The sequence below is a fragment of the Hirundo rustica genome, chromosome 4 (genome assembly GCF_015227805.2).
Source record: "Hirundo rustica isolate bHirRus1 chromosome 4, bHirRus1.pri.v3, whole genome shotgun sequence".
Taxonomy (NCBI): Eukaryota; Metazoa; Chordata; class Aves; order Passeriformes; family Hirundinidae; genus Hirundo; species Hirundo rustica.
This window is the reverse complement of record NC_053453.1, coordinates 25,273,377-25,289,754: the sequence shown is the minus strand read 5'-3', so window position 1 is coordinate 25,289,754 and position 16,378 is coordinate 25,273,377. Positions and strand designations below refer to the sequence as shown.

General features: G+C 36.6%; 1 protein-coding gene across 1 annotated transcript in view; it reads right to left on the bottom strand.

The window, feature by feature from the left end:
* Positions 1–15,324, bottom strand: part of TFEC (transcription factor EC) — a 34,724-nt gene extending 19,400 nt beyond the window's left edge. Inside the window, exons 1-2 of the mRNA XM_040062292.1 lie at positions 15,073–15,324; positions 12,332–12,427 (exon numbers count right to left, since the gene is read on the bottom strand). Of these exons, the coding sequence (XP_039918226.1) occupies positions 12,332–12,427; positions 15,073–15,153 (177 nt within the window). The 5' untranslated portion in view covers positions 15,154–15,324. The remainder of the gene's footprint in view (positions 1–12,331; positions 12,428–15,072) is intronic.
* Positions 15,325–16,378: the final 1,054 nt, after the last annotated feature.

Here is a 16,378-nt window from a genome sequence, read left to right as displayed (position 1 = left end):
ATAATTTCACAAAAAATTAACACAATGTTAGTAAAGGTATGAATCATTAAAAATTGCACAATTATACAATATGCGTACAATGATGATCTTAAAATTCTATAGCATTGTGAAACCTGATGAATCCCAAAATACTTTAAAAATCCAGCTGATTCCACCATATCAAAATCATGTTCCTGTTTCCAGTTTAGATGTGGAAACACAGACATTTGGGTATGAAAATTCCTAGGTAGCAGCAAATCATTTATCTTGCAGGTGTCATATCGGTTCACGCCTGTGTTGTTCTGAGAAGTCCTTGTAAGTCACATAATTTCCAAACCTTCTAGTCATGATACTTATATTTATGTATACATGTCTAGGAATTTAGATGCAAGCAGCTCATAAGAAATGAGAACTGAAATATTAAAAATAGCAGAACATATTATGCCATATTTCCCACTTCTGAAATACATCCAGCTTTGGACAAAAGATCAACAACCTTTAGCACAGCAAATAGTTAACTGGGAATAACCAGTGACAATGTAGTACAGGAAGAGAATAATACTATTTCTAATTAAAACTGCAAGTAACATTAAAGAAAGCAGACTGTCATTAACAAAGTTAGCATTTGGCAAGGACACTGGGGTTAGCATTCTTCCTTTTGTATAAAGTGTCATGGGATCTTCAATGCCTGTGTGCGAAGACTGGAACATGAGAATTTCCATTCATGGGGCTCAGTCCTGAAAGATACTCAACTTTGGAGCTTAGACCCATTACAAAAGCAAACTTCAGCTGGACTACCTGAGTGAATACACCTCACAGGCACCTGTGATCCTGTGCTTGCTGACAGTGCCCAAGGGAAGTACTAGGAGGTCTCATCAAGAGAAGATTGTTATGTTCAGTACTTGGGTCTTGATTGCTGTGCAGGCAGGATTGCATAGCAAATACTAAGGGTTTATTAACAGCATGGATGATTAGCCATGGACAGCTGTGATCACAATTTGCACTCCCTAACACCAAGTTGGGCTGGGGGGGGTGGGTGGTTTATAAAGGAAAACATTACTTGAAAGACACTGCCTTATGAGAGGAAATCATGTTGTATTCCAAATCTTATAGAATTAAAGCTGTTGGTAAATATCATGTAATTTTAAGGAAGACTTAAAGCAATAGCATTTCCATATCGTTCAAGAGAAGGATTCTGAATGTAGTAATAAATTGTATGAACATAGGTTGTCTGTGCCTATTCACCTGTAGTCCCTAAACAGGCCTAAGTCACAACAGTGTTTGCTTGCATGATCACCATTATTTAAGTATTTTTCCAGTTTGGTTAATCTTTGCATGATATGTTTGCCTTACAGTAACATTCAAGTTTGTAAGGATCATGGTTGTATCATAATCAGTATTGCACAGCTAGAAAATAACAGCGCAACCCTTTTCCAAAGTCAGCTAGAATTTTCTTAATTTAAGAATTCTGCTGAAAATGGTAATGCTCAGTTTGGACTAGAAGGCATTTCCTGGACATTGATTTCATTTAACATATCATTACATAATCTAGTTCATGAACCAATAATGCTCTGTCTAAAATCAATTAGGTTTCACATCCCCAATATTTTTATTTGAAGTATGCTTAAAAAGTTCAATGATTGCAAATTATTGTCAAAAAGCTTGTAGACAATTTTTATTTTGTGTTCCTTTAACACATATGTCACTGTTTAACATCCCCAGGTGACTACTGGGAGTGAACATAGCTCCCTTAAGCCTTTGCTTTGCTAAATTGGACAGGCCATGATCCTTTAGAGAGACTTCCATGCAATGATATGTCCTAACAAGAGCCACACTGTATCTTTCCTGCTGTGAATTGAAGGGTGAACACGTTTTTTGCCTATAGCATTCAAGGAGTTTTTTGCTCAGTGAATACCACGCTGGATATTTCTTCATGTCTCTTGGACATCAGTCTCATGATGGATACGAAGATCATATTTATCTCCTTTATGCAGTCTCATAATTTTGATGGCTTATAGTTATCCTCTGAGCAACTAATGTAACCAGATCTTTTTCTGTCATCTCCAGTTAATGAGTTCTCAGCTTAGTGCAGACATTCCTGTTATTAGTATTTAAATGAATGACCTTCCACTCAGTACTATTACATTCCTTCCATTTAGACCATTCCGTCATCACAGTCATGTAATTCTTCCTCTATGATACCCTCATCCTTCTTTGTATTGGCAATACTTTTTACTTTTGCTACCTCAGTAAATTTAATCAGCTTAAATGTATTTCTTGTACCAAGATCACTAATGAAAATATTAAGTAAACTGAGATCAAGGATTGGTTATTGGTGCACTTCATCAACGCCTTTTCATTAAAAAACAAAAAACAACAAAAAACAACAAAAAACAAAAAAAAAAAAAAAAAAAAAAAAAAAAAAAAAAAAAAAAAAACCAAAACCACAACACCTTATTGTCTCTTTAGCTTGCCCCTTAGCCTGAAAGGAATTCTGTTCAGTTACTTTCTAAATAACCTGTACTGCATTTTACTAAAACGTGTTCATACACAAGGTTGTCAACAGCAAATCTTGGATATGCAAGACTAGCTAAAAAAGATTAATTCCAGTACAAAACAGCTCTTCATAAATCCAAAGGATGATGGGTGTTTTGTATATCTTTAAAAAGCAAACACTTGACATTCTCTAGTTGTCTAAAATGGCTTAACCCTAGGATATCAAGAGCTCTTCATCAAAGGTATCTGGACTGTCCTGACAGGTCAAAACAATTCACCAGAAAGCTAGGCTGCTTTCCCTTGAGGAACCTGCAAACAGACAACAGGACAGACTGTCCTGTTATCCAGCTACCATTTCTCCCAGAGGCTTACTTCCCCACAGTCACACTCACAAGCCCAACTGTGATTAGAAAGGTCAAGATGTCCCCAGAAAAGACAGTGGTCAAGCCCAGACTGCCTCTACCACACATCTTCATTCTGCCTGGATCAGAAGTGTCATGAAAAGAGGCAAGTGGGAACCAAGTTGCAGGAATAATTTTGCTACCAGAAGCTTCATTTGTTACCCTGGAAAAAAACCAGGGTTAATAACTGCAGACAAACAACCCACCAAGAGTGCCCGTTGCCGGCAGTAACAATGTATGGCATGTTTCCACAGCAGCTGCTGTGTCCTGCAGACCATTCTGAGGCTCGTTGACCCTATTACACAAGGTCAGATTGCCTTCACTGCACCTGCAGACTCGGCAAAATTAGCAGGGAACCACAACACATGCAGCTTTACTTGTCACAAGAAGAGAGAGACTATGTGGCTGCCTAACCTGAAAAGTTGAATACTGTATCTGCAAGAGAAAATTTGTTTTGGTGCTTGGTAAAAATTGGTACTTGCTCAGACTGCATCTAAAACAAAAGATTACTGCAATATTTTATCATTTCCCACCCCTAAATATATCTCACCTAAATCATGTTTTCACAAGCTTAATTGATAGCAATACTTCAAAGAACAATTTTGTAAAATGAGGCTACTTCTCCTTCTTAACAACAAAAAATTTTGACACTCATCTATTTCAATGTGTTTCTTGCTCATTCATTTTAGCTAAAGAAAGAAAAAAAAAAAAAAAAAGAAAAAGTAGGAATTTTGCAAAATGTTTACATTATTATCATTATATTATACATTATATGCATCCCAAATACAAAAATCTCAATATAGAATTATGTCCACTGTTCATTTTTCATATTTTGTAAAAGTTTGTGTTACTGGAGTATCAAGCATAAAAACATAGTTAATTGCTTGTCATGCCTTTACAATTTATTAATGACAGGTAAACAAAACTTTTTTTCAGTCTTTCAAGTTCACAGATTGACATAAAAATGTACATTGAATTTGGCCAAATAGTGAGCTGATCTATTAATGTATATTAACACATATTAACAAATCCATTTTCTAAATAACAATACTGGTATAATGGGTGTTTTCAGGTTTGGGCAAGGGGAAAACTGAGGCAGTTCTTGTATCTTCAGTGTGTGTTTTAATAAATTGTGACTTTTCATCTTTTCAGATTTTTTGCAGACAGGATGCATAATCTTGTCAATACAAGTACTGCACTTGAAAGACTAGGGTTCAGCTTTCTTTTTCAATTGCTGTTCTGCTTGAAGAAAGTTGAACATAAGCCATGTTATCCTTTTTATTTGCACTATCAATTGCCAAAAAAGTTCTAGTATGTGGTTATCAGAATCTAGAAAATCCCATTTAGAGCTAAATTTTCTCAGTCTTTTGGTAATTGCAATACAAAATACTTAGAGTACACATGGTCTTCAGCAATAACAATTCAAAAATGTTCCAGTTTCTCTTTTTATTATGTGAAGACACTAACAGAAAATGCTATCCTTCTCAGATTCATTTTCATCTGAATAAATTGTATCTCCTTCTATATTTATCTTTAACATGTTTCATAATTACACAATCCCCAACCAGGGACTTAATGTTCAGATATATTATATCAGATATTATATATTATGCATGAAAACTGGTTCATTTTTTATCTTCCAATAATGATCATCAAGGTGGTTCATTATTCATTGGAGAAAAATGAACTCTCTTCATATTCCAGTCATAGTACATTTCTGCCCTGATCATATACATATAAGTCCATTGTCTAGATAAATGTCTGATCAAATATGACTAAGCAAAGGAATTTTCTGGAGAATCAACCCTTTGCAAGAAATATATGCTCTTTCAATTACCATCTTTTAATTGTACGGTTTTCGCTGTTTCTTGTCTTTTCTGGTCACAAAATTAACAGACACAGTGCAGAAATGAAGTGATGCTTTGATAATGGTATCCAACTTGCAGCTGGAAATCAAGTCTTGAGAGTATTGCCGACTAAACCCCAGGTTCTGAAAACCAAATATGCCAATTAAATGACAGATTTGTTAGCTATTTTACTGTTATTTCACAAGTAACACCAGCTAATGAACTAATTCCTGGTTCCACCTTCAATTTTGTTGGATACAGCATGGAAGTACATATATCAAATCATTCAAATTCTTCCTCTAAAAACAATGACCAAATTTCAGCACAAAAAAATAGTGGGAAAATTGAGGCTGAGGGAGAAGTGAAAAACATGTTTATTTATATCATATACTCTGCATATTATATGCTTTATATTATGTCCTCTGAGATGTCATCTAATACCTAAGCCTCTGAACATACTACAGTAAGGTTTCAGTGTTCTAGTGTGTTCACATGGGTGTACCATGCAAAATTTTATTTTGGTTGAAAATCCTTTCTGTAGTGTTTTATTTCAGATAAATTCACAAATGTGTATTTCTAGTGTAAATATAAATATGTATGAATATAAATTTAAATATAATGTAAATAGTTTGCAACTTCATAAACTTACACATATATTAAACATCATTGAAGGCCTAGGCTGATGTAAAAGGAAGTGCCAAGATAATCAGTTGTACTTTCAGAAGTTTATTTATGAAAATTAACTTCAATAAATCTTTGTTTTCCACAAGCTCTTTTTGTCTTGCAGTAAAAAGCTTGACTGCACCTGGAGAGCAAAGTGGCCACTGTTGCTGCCTCCGAGCTCACAAGTCTTTCATTAAACACATGTAAATGCCACTGACAGAAATTTGTAAAGTTTCTCTCCAGAAGGCATCATAACCGGTATTCAAGTCTCGTATAGCTGTATACAGACAACAACACAAGATGCAGCAGAGGCTTTGGGATAAAACAGAATCTTCTTGGTGGCCCCAAAGAGCAGGAATCTCCTAGCAGATCCTGCTGTACAGGGGCTTGGAATTAATAAGGAATGAATATTGGGAGAATTAGAAACTCGTTTTAACTATAATTTTCTCTTACTACTGTTACACAAACATTTAGGTCTGAGACAAAGACCAATATTTTTAAAAGGTACTTGCATACAAACAATTCTGTATTTTTGAATAGTACTTTCCTTTCTGTCTATTTACCTTTTAGAAAGAGAAAACCAGAGAGGAAAAATGAAATTTTCCCTTAGTTTCAGAGTTATGGAAACTTTACTACAGTTGTGTGAAGATTGAGTCTTTTGGCTTCCTTTAGCCAGAGAGTTCTACCCCCAAAATAGAGAAGGATTAGTAGACATTGGTCTGTTAGCATGCTAGAGACAGAGCTGAATTTTTGGTCATTTTGCACAGCTTTTGAATGCTGCAGCTATGTAAAAGCAGACCACAGTTCTTCTCCTGACCCAAAGTAATGCATGCTCTGTTCTGTGAAGACCTTTCATACAGCATGAGGTAAATTGTACAGGTAAGAAGGCTGTACACTGCCCATTTCCACCTCAAACTAATAAATTGTGTGAAATACCAAAAGAAAACCTTCATCTGACATTTGTATGTCATTCAAAACGGCAGTGGCAGTGAAAACAAAAGATACTTCCAGCTGCAGAAATCAGGCCTGAATTCTGAATTTGTGCTTTTCATAGTTTTTTTGCTACTGAAGCAACTGAAAGACACATTTTCCTACCTAGCAATTTTATAGGATTGAAGGAGGACAAAGAAAATATTTGCTCACCAGTTTTATTTTTGAGGCGTCTATTATTTCCTCAATAGCTACTGACTGTTCCTTCTCCTTCATTTTTCTTTTTCATTAAACTTGTAAATGATACCAGACAGTGCTAGACAGAAGTTTATATACTTAGGTGAACTTTGATTCTTCCTTGGACTTTAAAACTAATCTAGTGTAGAATGTGATTGACAAAGCATTTTCATTGATGTTATGCAGCCTTTTCAAGTTAGCCAACCTAAGCAAATGAGGTTGTTAATGTTTACTCTGGCCCCTTCTTTAAAATGGTTTTGAACTGTAGCAGATTTTGTCAACTTACAAGGGTTGCCAAATTACATCAGTATTCACTAAATAAAAAATACTCATGATTACACAGCAGGGGGCTGCCTAGATCAGCAATGCTATATATACCTCTAATGGTAAGCTGGGTTTACTTCATGCCTGAATAATTGCAGTACTTACTGAATAAAATACTTTGGAGCATACCTACTTGAATTTCTTCCTTCTCTATGATTTCTGAGAATGGGACAGAAAGCAGCTTTTGAAATCCATCCAGATTGTCACCATCAATATTTAACAAATAATTAATACAAAAAACAATTAATGTCATGATGAGAAACTGTGATCTCAAAGACTTTGTAATAGCAGTGAGACCCACCTTGCAGACAGACTGAACTATGCTTTTACTAATAAATAGTGTCTCCCTAAAATCAAATGCAGAGGTAACAGACTTAATCAGAACTTTATACCAGCTGTAAATAATAGAATCATAAAAATTAAAGAAGGAAAACATCTATCTGTCCTGTCCTGATCTAACTTTTACTCTGTACCTGTGCAACACAAGATTTTTTTCGAACGCCAAAGGAATAAACCAAATACAAGCAAGCAATGCAGAAACTGAGGATTTTCTCCACAAGATCTTTTCCTGCAAGAGTGGCAAAAGTGAAGCAATCTCTCTTACTTAACTCTCAAGCAGACTGGAAATAGACAGTAGCTCCCAGTCTTGGTAAAATAGTGAACTATGGGTATATGAAATGAAGTCATGGAAGTGGAGCAGTGAAGCCTCAGAAGATCCCTGAAGAGGTGACCCATTGCAAGGCATCACATTTACAGATTATTGCCATCTTTCCCCTGCCCAGCTGTTTCCCCAGCTCACAGCTGGCACAACCCCTGACTTCCAGCATGCCCAGGTGATTTGGCTTCAATTTTCTGGCAGTGGTTTAATTATTTTCTCAACATTCTTGCTGCTAAGGTCATTCAAGGGGATAGTTAATGAAAACATTTCTTAAATGTGACAAATAAATCATAATACCATAGAATGTTAATGGGTTGGTATGGACCTTAAAGACCATGTAGTCCCAACCCTCCCTGCCATGGGCAGGGACATCTCCCCGCTAACCAGGTTGCCAAAGGCCTTAGTCAGCCTGGCCTTGAATGCTTCCAGGACTGGAGCATCCACAGCCTCCATGGGCAACTTGTTCCAGTGTCTCACCACCCTCACAGTAAAGAATTTCTTCCTACATAATTTTTTTCTTGGCTTTATTTGGTACTGGATGTGGAAAAAAAAAGTCAATGAAAAGGTTTTCCATGAAGAAGCTTTCAATTTTCTTCCAAGCAATCTGAAAGGAACTGCTCCATTTAGTTTAGTCATTCAGTATTGACTAGTCCAGTAACATAGAGCTCAACTGATTTAACATACCAGCAGCTGGGCCTCTCCTGGTGACTTTTTGAAATCCAATTTCATGGTAGTGCTCTGCCTGAAGCATTGCTCTGCAACTACTTCTTAGCTCTCATTGCCATCTGACTGCTAAAGAATCTCTCTCCCCAGGCTTCTTCAAAAATAGTGCTGAAAGCTCATGTTTTCTCATGCACCAGAAAAAAAGACAACTTAGAATCTTTGAAAATGTTCACAAGATAAAATATTTTTTTCTCGCTTTTCCCACCCAGATCTGTGCAAGAGAAGCCCATGCCATTGCAGAACATTAACTTCCTCTCACTTCATTCTCATTCCAAGCCAGTCAATCTCCTAATGCTTTCAGCTTAAGTTTTAGTGGACTGCATGTCAAGTAGAGAGCATTATCCCAGCGGTACAATGATTATTGGGACTGCAATAGTTATTTCTGAATGAAAATACTGGTAAATTTCCAACTGTTTTCATACAGATCTCCATTGTTATTGCTAGATTACTGGGTTTATTGATGAGTCCTAGTGCTGTATATGTATATTATCAAAACAAAACAACATTTAGTACTAAGAAGTGATTCGTAAGATCACAGGCTGTTAAATCACACCCTGAAAAGAACAGAGATCCTATTTTAACTCTGCTCTTTGCTCTCTTCACTGTGATTAAAGCCCTCCACATCTGCTTTAATTGATTTCTTAAATTTCTCTCTTTGCTGATATTAAAAGCAATGTAGAGCAGAGCTTTTTACTGCCTGCCCTAAACTATTAACGGTGGTGTAATATACGCTTTGTATTAACAGACCTAAACATCTGCACTTCCTGTGATTCTGTGATTTGCAAGTACTAATATACTTTAAATTCACTACAGAATGTTAAATAGACTCTAAGGATTTTGAATAAGAATGAACTTCTGATAAAAAAGAAAAGTATTTACTTTTCAAATCTCTGTCACCATATCTGACCTACATGACAGTAGTTCACCTCTAAAACTCATTCATTTATTATTTGTTTCATTTTTTAAAACGTTTCTTATACAGTCAGGAACAAAACTGTTGCTTCTAACATGATACTTAAAGAAAAAAAAATTACATATAATAAATAAATACTCCACTCTCTGTTAATAAAAACTTCATAAAACTAAATTATTATAACAAGGAAAAATTACTTTAAATTGGTGCCATCTTCAAAGGTCTTTTTTTTATTATATTCTTAATTCTAAATTAACCTTCTCCATTAAGAACAAACAGTTGGCATTAAATGATAGTTCATAGGAACTATCTTTTTATTTCAGTTATGCTTCATGAACAAAGATATAATTTGGTTTAAAAATTCTTTCAGAAGAATCAAGACCTCTTGCATGTAGGGAGGACCTAATTTTACATTTTAAATGAACTTCTAAAAAATTGTTATAAAAAGTAGGTTTCTGCCATTAGGGTACTCTGAAGAGCAATAGAAACACAGCCAGAAAATTCCCTAGTTTGAGCAATTCTTAAGTGATCACCCAAAGCCAGAGTTTCACGAAATTATAAATTTGGATCCAAACAAAATAAAAGCCAGATAATCCACTCCTCAGAAGCTGAAATTATTTTAATGAGAGATGGAGGAATGTTCTTATTTTCACTTCTCTGCTTCTGCTAATACGTAACTGTAATTCATTAATTCAGGGTCAGACAATGAGCCTTTGAGCAATTATTCACATGAGTGGTCTCACAGAATTCAATGTCTTCATTAATGTGCCATTAAAATGGTACATGGGTGCATTTAACTAAAGCAAATATTAGTTCACTGCAACACGTAACAGGTTGCACCATAAAAAGTGGAAAGAATACTCAGCCACTATACATTGAGAACACTGAGACAGGAAAATGGCATCATGAACTTTTTTCAAGAAAAGATTTTGCTGAAAAAACACATGAGCCTTTTACCACATTCTGGAAAGTCAGTCCATTTCAGAATATCAGAGACTACTCCACATAGTTTGCAAAATCAAGACAGTCCGAAGTAAGGAGAATCTAAGAAGAAATTCTAGAAATATTTAGACATTATGCTAGATAATTTTAAAGAGAAAGCCAATGCAAAATCAGCCAGGTACAGAAGCAACTCAGCCTCACCTGTAATCTCACTTTTTTGTGTCAGCCACCACAGCTGACACCTTGTGCAGATGTCAGAGTCACTGTGGGTCCTTGCTTAAGTACAGCACAAACCTGGCACTTCTTCTCAGGGGACTTAGATGTTCTCTCAATCTTGGTCATGCCTCCTAGTCCAATACTCTTGTAATGCATACATGTTTGGCTCAAATAAAGAAATTTCATAATGTTTAAAGTGATAATGTAAAACTGGATATTAAAAAAAATATTTTCTCATTGTGTCTATCTTTATTGCATAGCTTATGACCAAAATTTTGCTGACAAATTTAAGATGTTGCCTAAAAGATGGCATAAAACCAAGTGGCATGAGCTAAATGCCTGAGATCATCTCCATGTGCCTAATTCTTTTGTATATTTTTAAAGTACACAATGCTAAAAGAGAAGAGGCAGAGACCATGCTCAATTTCCTCACACCGATGCAGTTCACATGCCTTGTTGAAGGCAGGCTTTATTTTGCCTCAGTATTCAACAGAGAAATTTGGAAATGCATGCTACTCCCATGCTTATCCAGCAGCCTGCTGATTTCCTCAGCACAAATGAAAATCCAAATACTATTACTTGTCCCAGAGGCACTTCAAGAGTCCCAAATCTTTGTAAGTACAATACCATTAAGGTCTAAAAGACATTGCATATTTCCTTCCTCATCAAGAGTAGGGTATTCAATAAATTTCAGGGACAAGTGCCCTTCAAAGCTGAAGATAAAGGCTAATGAATCTGGAATTAGCATAGATTAACATCATGCAGTTTTAAAAGGTTTTGAGGGAGTATGACTTCAACCCAAACCCCAGAATTCCTGCCTCTCATCACCATGCCACGCTATCATACTTGAAATTATCCTCCCCTGCCTCATATTAATTTGAGCCAAAATATTAATTCACTCCCCAGGGACTATTCCTTTGCTATGTTCTGTAGTGAGATATGTGTAAATCAGTCCAGCTGCGTTAGTTCTCTAGTTAGCATGCAAATATCAGGTGTTCATGGAAATGTTAATTGGTGTTAATGCTGGACTGTATAGCAGGCAACATAGAAGAGTAGAGATCTTCTCTCCTAAGGTATTTTTGGAGCCAGTGAGGGTCTCTTAAGTCAGAAAAATATGTTCCTCCAGAGGGCAATAAAGAACAAGAACCTGACTGTATTCTGAGGTGAACTTGGTAGATTGTCAAAGCCTGTGAAAATCCTTCTGCCTTCTTGAGGGTGAAGTTCCCCTTTATCGGTGTACAGTTTAAAGCCCTGAGGACAAACATTTCTGGACATAAATTAGGGTAGAGAGGACAGCATACATCCTTCTGTAAAGTGCATTACAGTTATTGATATGTATTACTTTCATAAATAATAACATTCTATGTGTTATTGTGTCCAGAAAAGCTCCATCCTTCCTCTTAAATTATGTAACATATATGGAAACATAAATAGCCTTTGTTAGTCCTCTCACATTTATTCACAAAGAGACATAATAAAATTGAAGTTTGCTCCATTAATTCTTGTGAAGAAGTCACATTCCTCTTATTTGTCCTTGAAATTACTAAACTAAATACAACTTGTCTGTATGAAAATTCAGAACTAGAGCCTTGTTTCAGGATAAGACACTGGAGAAACCACTGTACCATAGAAAGTTCTGACTTTTTTTCTAGTTGAAGTAGAAGGATCTTTAAGGGAGGCTTTAAAAGGTCTTCTAGTGTCCAGAGACTTTTTATCTTTATTATTTATAGCACTGCACATAAATTAGTAACTCCAGTGGGTTATGCACCAGACATTTTGCTGGGCTAGAACCCCATTTGCCATTCAGTCCCCTTAAAACAACTATGTCTCACCACACTGGTGTCCTTTCCTGTAATATTTATTGACAAAAAGGCAATCAGCTGAAGAGAAAGAGGAATCCACTGATACTATTCCTTAGTCTCTGAACTGTGATGATGTGCTTGAATCACTCAAAGAAATTTTCTAGTATAAAAAGCAAGATGAAGTTCAACAAAATACTTACAGTTCTTTGCATTAGTAAAGGAGTTTCAGAACAACCTATCCCTTCATCATTAAAATTTGATTCCATATTGATTATGTCTTCAATAACTTCTTCCATCTGATAAAATAATATTTTAAGACAAATCACTACAAATAACAATGGAAAAAAGTTATTTTTAAAATACAGAGGAATTAGTCTTGAATATCTATTACAGCAATAAAACTGAATTTTGGAAGTTTTTATCTTAAAATTCAAACAATTCAAACACTTCTATACAACATTCAGTTTTTTGTTTGTTTGTTTGTTTTTGGGGGGGGGGTTGTGAAAGCAGTTGTGGTTTAGCAAGATACATCTTTCTCAAACAGCAGCCCACACCCCTATTTTAACCCTTTATTGCAGCACCACAGTCAGATAACAGGAGTGCATTGTTAAGCTGTAACTGTGACCTGTGTCATGTTGTTAAACTGGATCATCTTGATCATATCCACAGTGCATTGCTGCATCGGTGCAGGAAGAATGAAAGGAGCCTGTGGTTCTGCAACTGTATGAGTCATTCAAGGTTTGGCGTTACATGCTGCCCTCTATGGCAAGTAGAGGTTTTTTGGGGTTTTTTTTAGCAGTACATTGGATACTTTTCCAGACAGTCTTCTGGTCTCACTTTTGATCTCATCTGAGCCAAAAACTATTGAGGCAGATGGAATAGCTCAATAACTACTTGGGATGAAATGATGAATGCTTTGAAGGCTTATAGATATATAGAGATTTGGACAAAGTACAGCATGAGTTTTCAGTGATAATTATGGTCTTGTTCCATTCACAGTATAATTTTGGGAGAGATCCTATGATAAGCATGTCACTTTTGCTCTACTATTTGCAGCTTTTGGGAGCTGAAGGAATTGGTGTTCCTGTGCAATGAAAGTATTGAAATGATGCCTTAAGTTTCAGCTTTCTTGTTTTTCAGATTCTGTGCTGCCTAGGTGTGTAGTTCTGAGCCTAACACTAAGTGTTAGTAAGCTCTCTTCACAGAGCAGGTAGACAAAGCAAATCCTTTTCCCTCTAGAGACCAAGGACAACGAGAACAACTTTCAGGCCCAAAAGCATAAACTGGACTGAAGAGAGAAAATGAGAAGGATGGGACTTCATAATCTGAAGCTGTAATTGGATGAGTAAACCCCAATATGCAATTGGACAAAAGCTTATAAAAGTGTAAGACCTCGTGACCGGTTAGCCATTTTGTGGCCATTTTGGCTCCATCTTGGATGTAGCCCTGGCCAGGCTCTTGTACTGTCCAAGATACATTCTTAAAGGCCTTTGAATAAATACCTACTTTGTTCTCTTAGCTCTGTCTAGTGTCTGTTCCAGGTCAGCCTTCCCAAGGCATCAACACATACATGTGACCTTTCAACCCAGACTTTTAGGCCATATGGCCCAGCACAGCTCATACACACATTCCTCTCCCTCTCTAAAACCAGAGCAGTACTGTGCCGGGAGCTGTGCCCAGACTTATCTAGGAAAGCACCATTAGTGCCAAAAGGATACCAAGAAATGCTGGCAATTAAGCAATATGAAGGAGTGCCGTTTAGTGCATCAGCATGGGTGTTGGCTCTGTATTATTTACTAATATAACTATAGCCTACTTTCAACCACGGGGCACACCCATGTTAAGAAATTACACTGTGACAGTCATCCCCCTGGGTCTGAGATGAGATTATCCAAATCACTGCAAAGCTGCCGGAGTCCTGCCAGTGCCAGCTATCATCCTCTTGCTCACCAGGACAGAGAGTGGTCCAGGGTCACACTCCTGATAGACCCAAAATGCTTGAGAACAGTTTCAGCACACAGCATTTTGCCAGCATGGAAGTGGTCACGTAAGTGTACACAAAGGCCATTTAAAATAGCATTTTAAAGTAGCTCCAGTAATCCATAAACCTGCCTTAAAATGTCAGTTGTCAATGCAGAAGGAATGGAGAGGCCCCAGATGAACTCTCCAGGAAGCTTTCTGGACTCCCTCATGCTTAGCTACGTAACATCCAAATGCTCAAATGAGTCATGGTGTATTTGTAAGATTCTTCTGTTCTATTAAAGTCCAAGACATGATACAGCATCTCCATTTCTCATTTCTGTAGGAATTCCCCTTTAACATAATAAACAGTCTCTTTTGAAATCTATTGAAGTATTAAAAGCCATAATGACCTACATCTCACACTGGCTAAGAATCTGATATTGTATTATAGCTGCACCTCTATTAAAATCGATGGTGGCACTAATGTTAGCATATCTTTGCCCATTTGCTCAAGAAAACTCATATAAAATTATAGCAGCTAACTGAAAAATGAATGAGTGATTTTTTTTTTTTTCAGTTATACATTGAAGGTAATCAGTGTTTAACTTATTTTTATGCAGCTAGGTTAACAACTTTAGGCAGAAACAACTCCCATCTGAAAAAAGGAGTTTCTTCTTTGCAAAGTGAATATTCAGAAAATGTACAGCAACATATGATGCATATATATAAAGATACAACAGCACATTTTATCTGGCAGCAGTCTAAAAGCTCGATTCTGCGCTAAGCTATTCACAAGCACACAAGGGAATAACCCACATTATTCAAAAGGATACAGAAAGCAAGTGTCATAACAAAAGGCCCCTTGAAAGTTACAAAAGGGATCTCTTGCCCACTTCTAGTACAAGGTGGGTGATGCACATGTAACATTTTTGTAGTAGACAAACCCAGTTCCCCTTTCCTTTACCCAGCTCCACCCTACCGCATTTTCGTGTTCGCCTCCAAGGGCCAGCAGCTTGGTGACAGGGCTTTCCGGAGTGCCAGCGTTGCTCACTGGAGGCATGTGTCCGTTTCGTAGAATGGAGGTCACTCCCACAGGCTGGACTGTGTGAGAGTGGGACAGGGAGAGTGTCTGGCTGGACAGCTTGGTATCAAGGGTCAGGTACTGCTTCACCTGGTGCCTCTGGCTCTGCTGTATGTGGTATCTAGACTGATTTTCCAAGTGCGTTTGTACCTGGGAAGGAATGGAAATAATGGAAATAATTGCTGAAGTTTCAAGTTGCTTGAATGAGTATTTATACATATGCTCACTTAAAAATAAAAAGCACAGATTCAGCTTTAATAATACTTGAATAGAATTTTTTTTCCAGTTTAACACACTTACACGTTTTTTATTTGTTTACCATTTTCCCCTTACACAGCTGAACACTCTGAATAATTATAAAGAAAAACAGAATTAGAAAAGAGAACCATGATCCTGAGAAAAGACCAGAAATATGCTACACATTTTTCTCAATTAAGTGATCTCTCCTGAGATCACTGCAGTCAAATATATATGCATATATTTACTCTAAAATTAATATTGACTCTTTTGTACATGAAAGAGTAAATAAATGCACAAAGAGAAATATCATCCAACCAATTTTAAATCATATCAACAGCAGCAGACATTCATTCACACCTCAAGACACCTCCTCAGCTTGTAATAAGTGCAGTCACTTAACTGAGGCATTGCTGTACTTTTGCAATAGAGTCCAGACTATAGTTCTGAATGACTGCTCACTATCTACAAACTGCACAGACTTCTTGAAGTGCCTCTTGAGGACAGATCATTTTTTAGTGGATTGGGCTTTATAAACGGAATGGTCATGCCAAAATGGCTGATTGAGCAAGACTTTTGCCATTCTTTGATTACAGAGATTAACAGTTGCTACTTCAAACAGCTCCCATTTCAGATCAATGTCACATTCCTGTAATTTAACTACCAGAGGAGCATTGCATACAAAAACTTTTCTGTCATTTCAGCCCTGTGGCTCTCTCCTCTTCCTATGGTGTGACTGGTCACAAATATCCTGTAATAAATTTTCCTCAAGTGGCCTCTGTGTAAGCATGATTAATGTTTGTTAAATAATAGCAAGACTTGTTTTGAAACAAGTTTTGTTTTGTTTTCTCAAAAAAAAGGAAGTCATTTAAGCAAACTTCTTTTTGATTCCCCTAAAATTCATAAGCAGAGATAGATAGCCATAAAAGCAGTTTGTATTTGAAGAAGGTATATTTTTGTACCATAT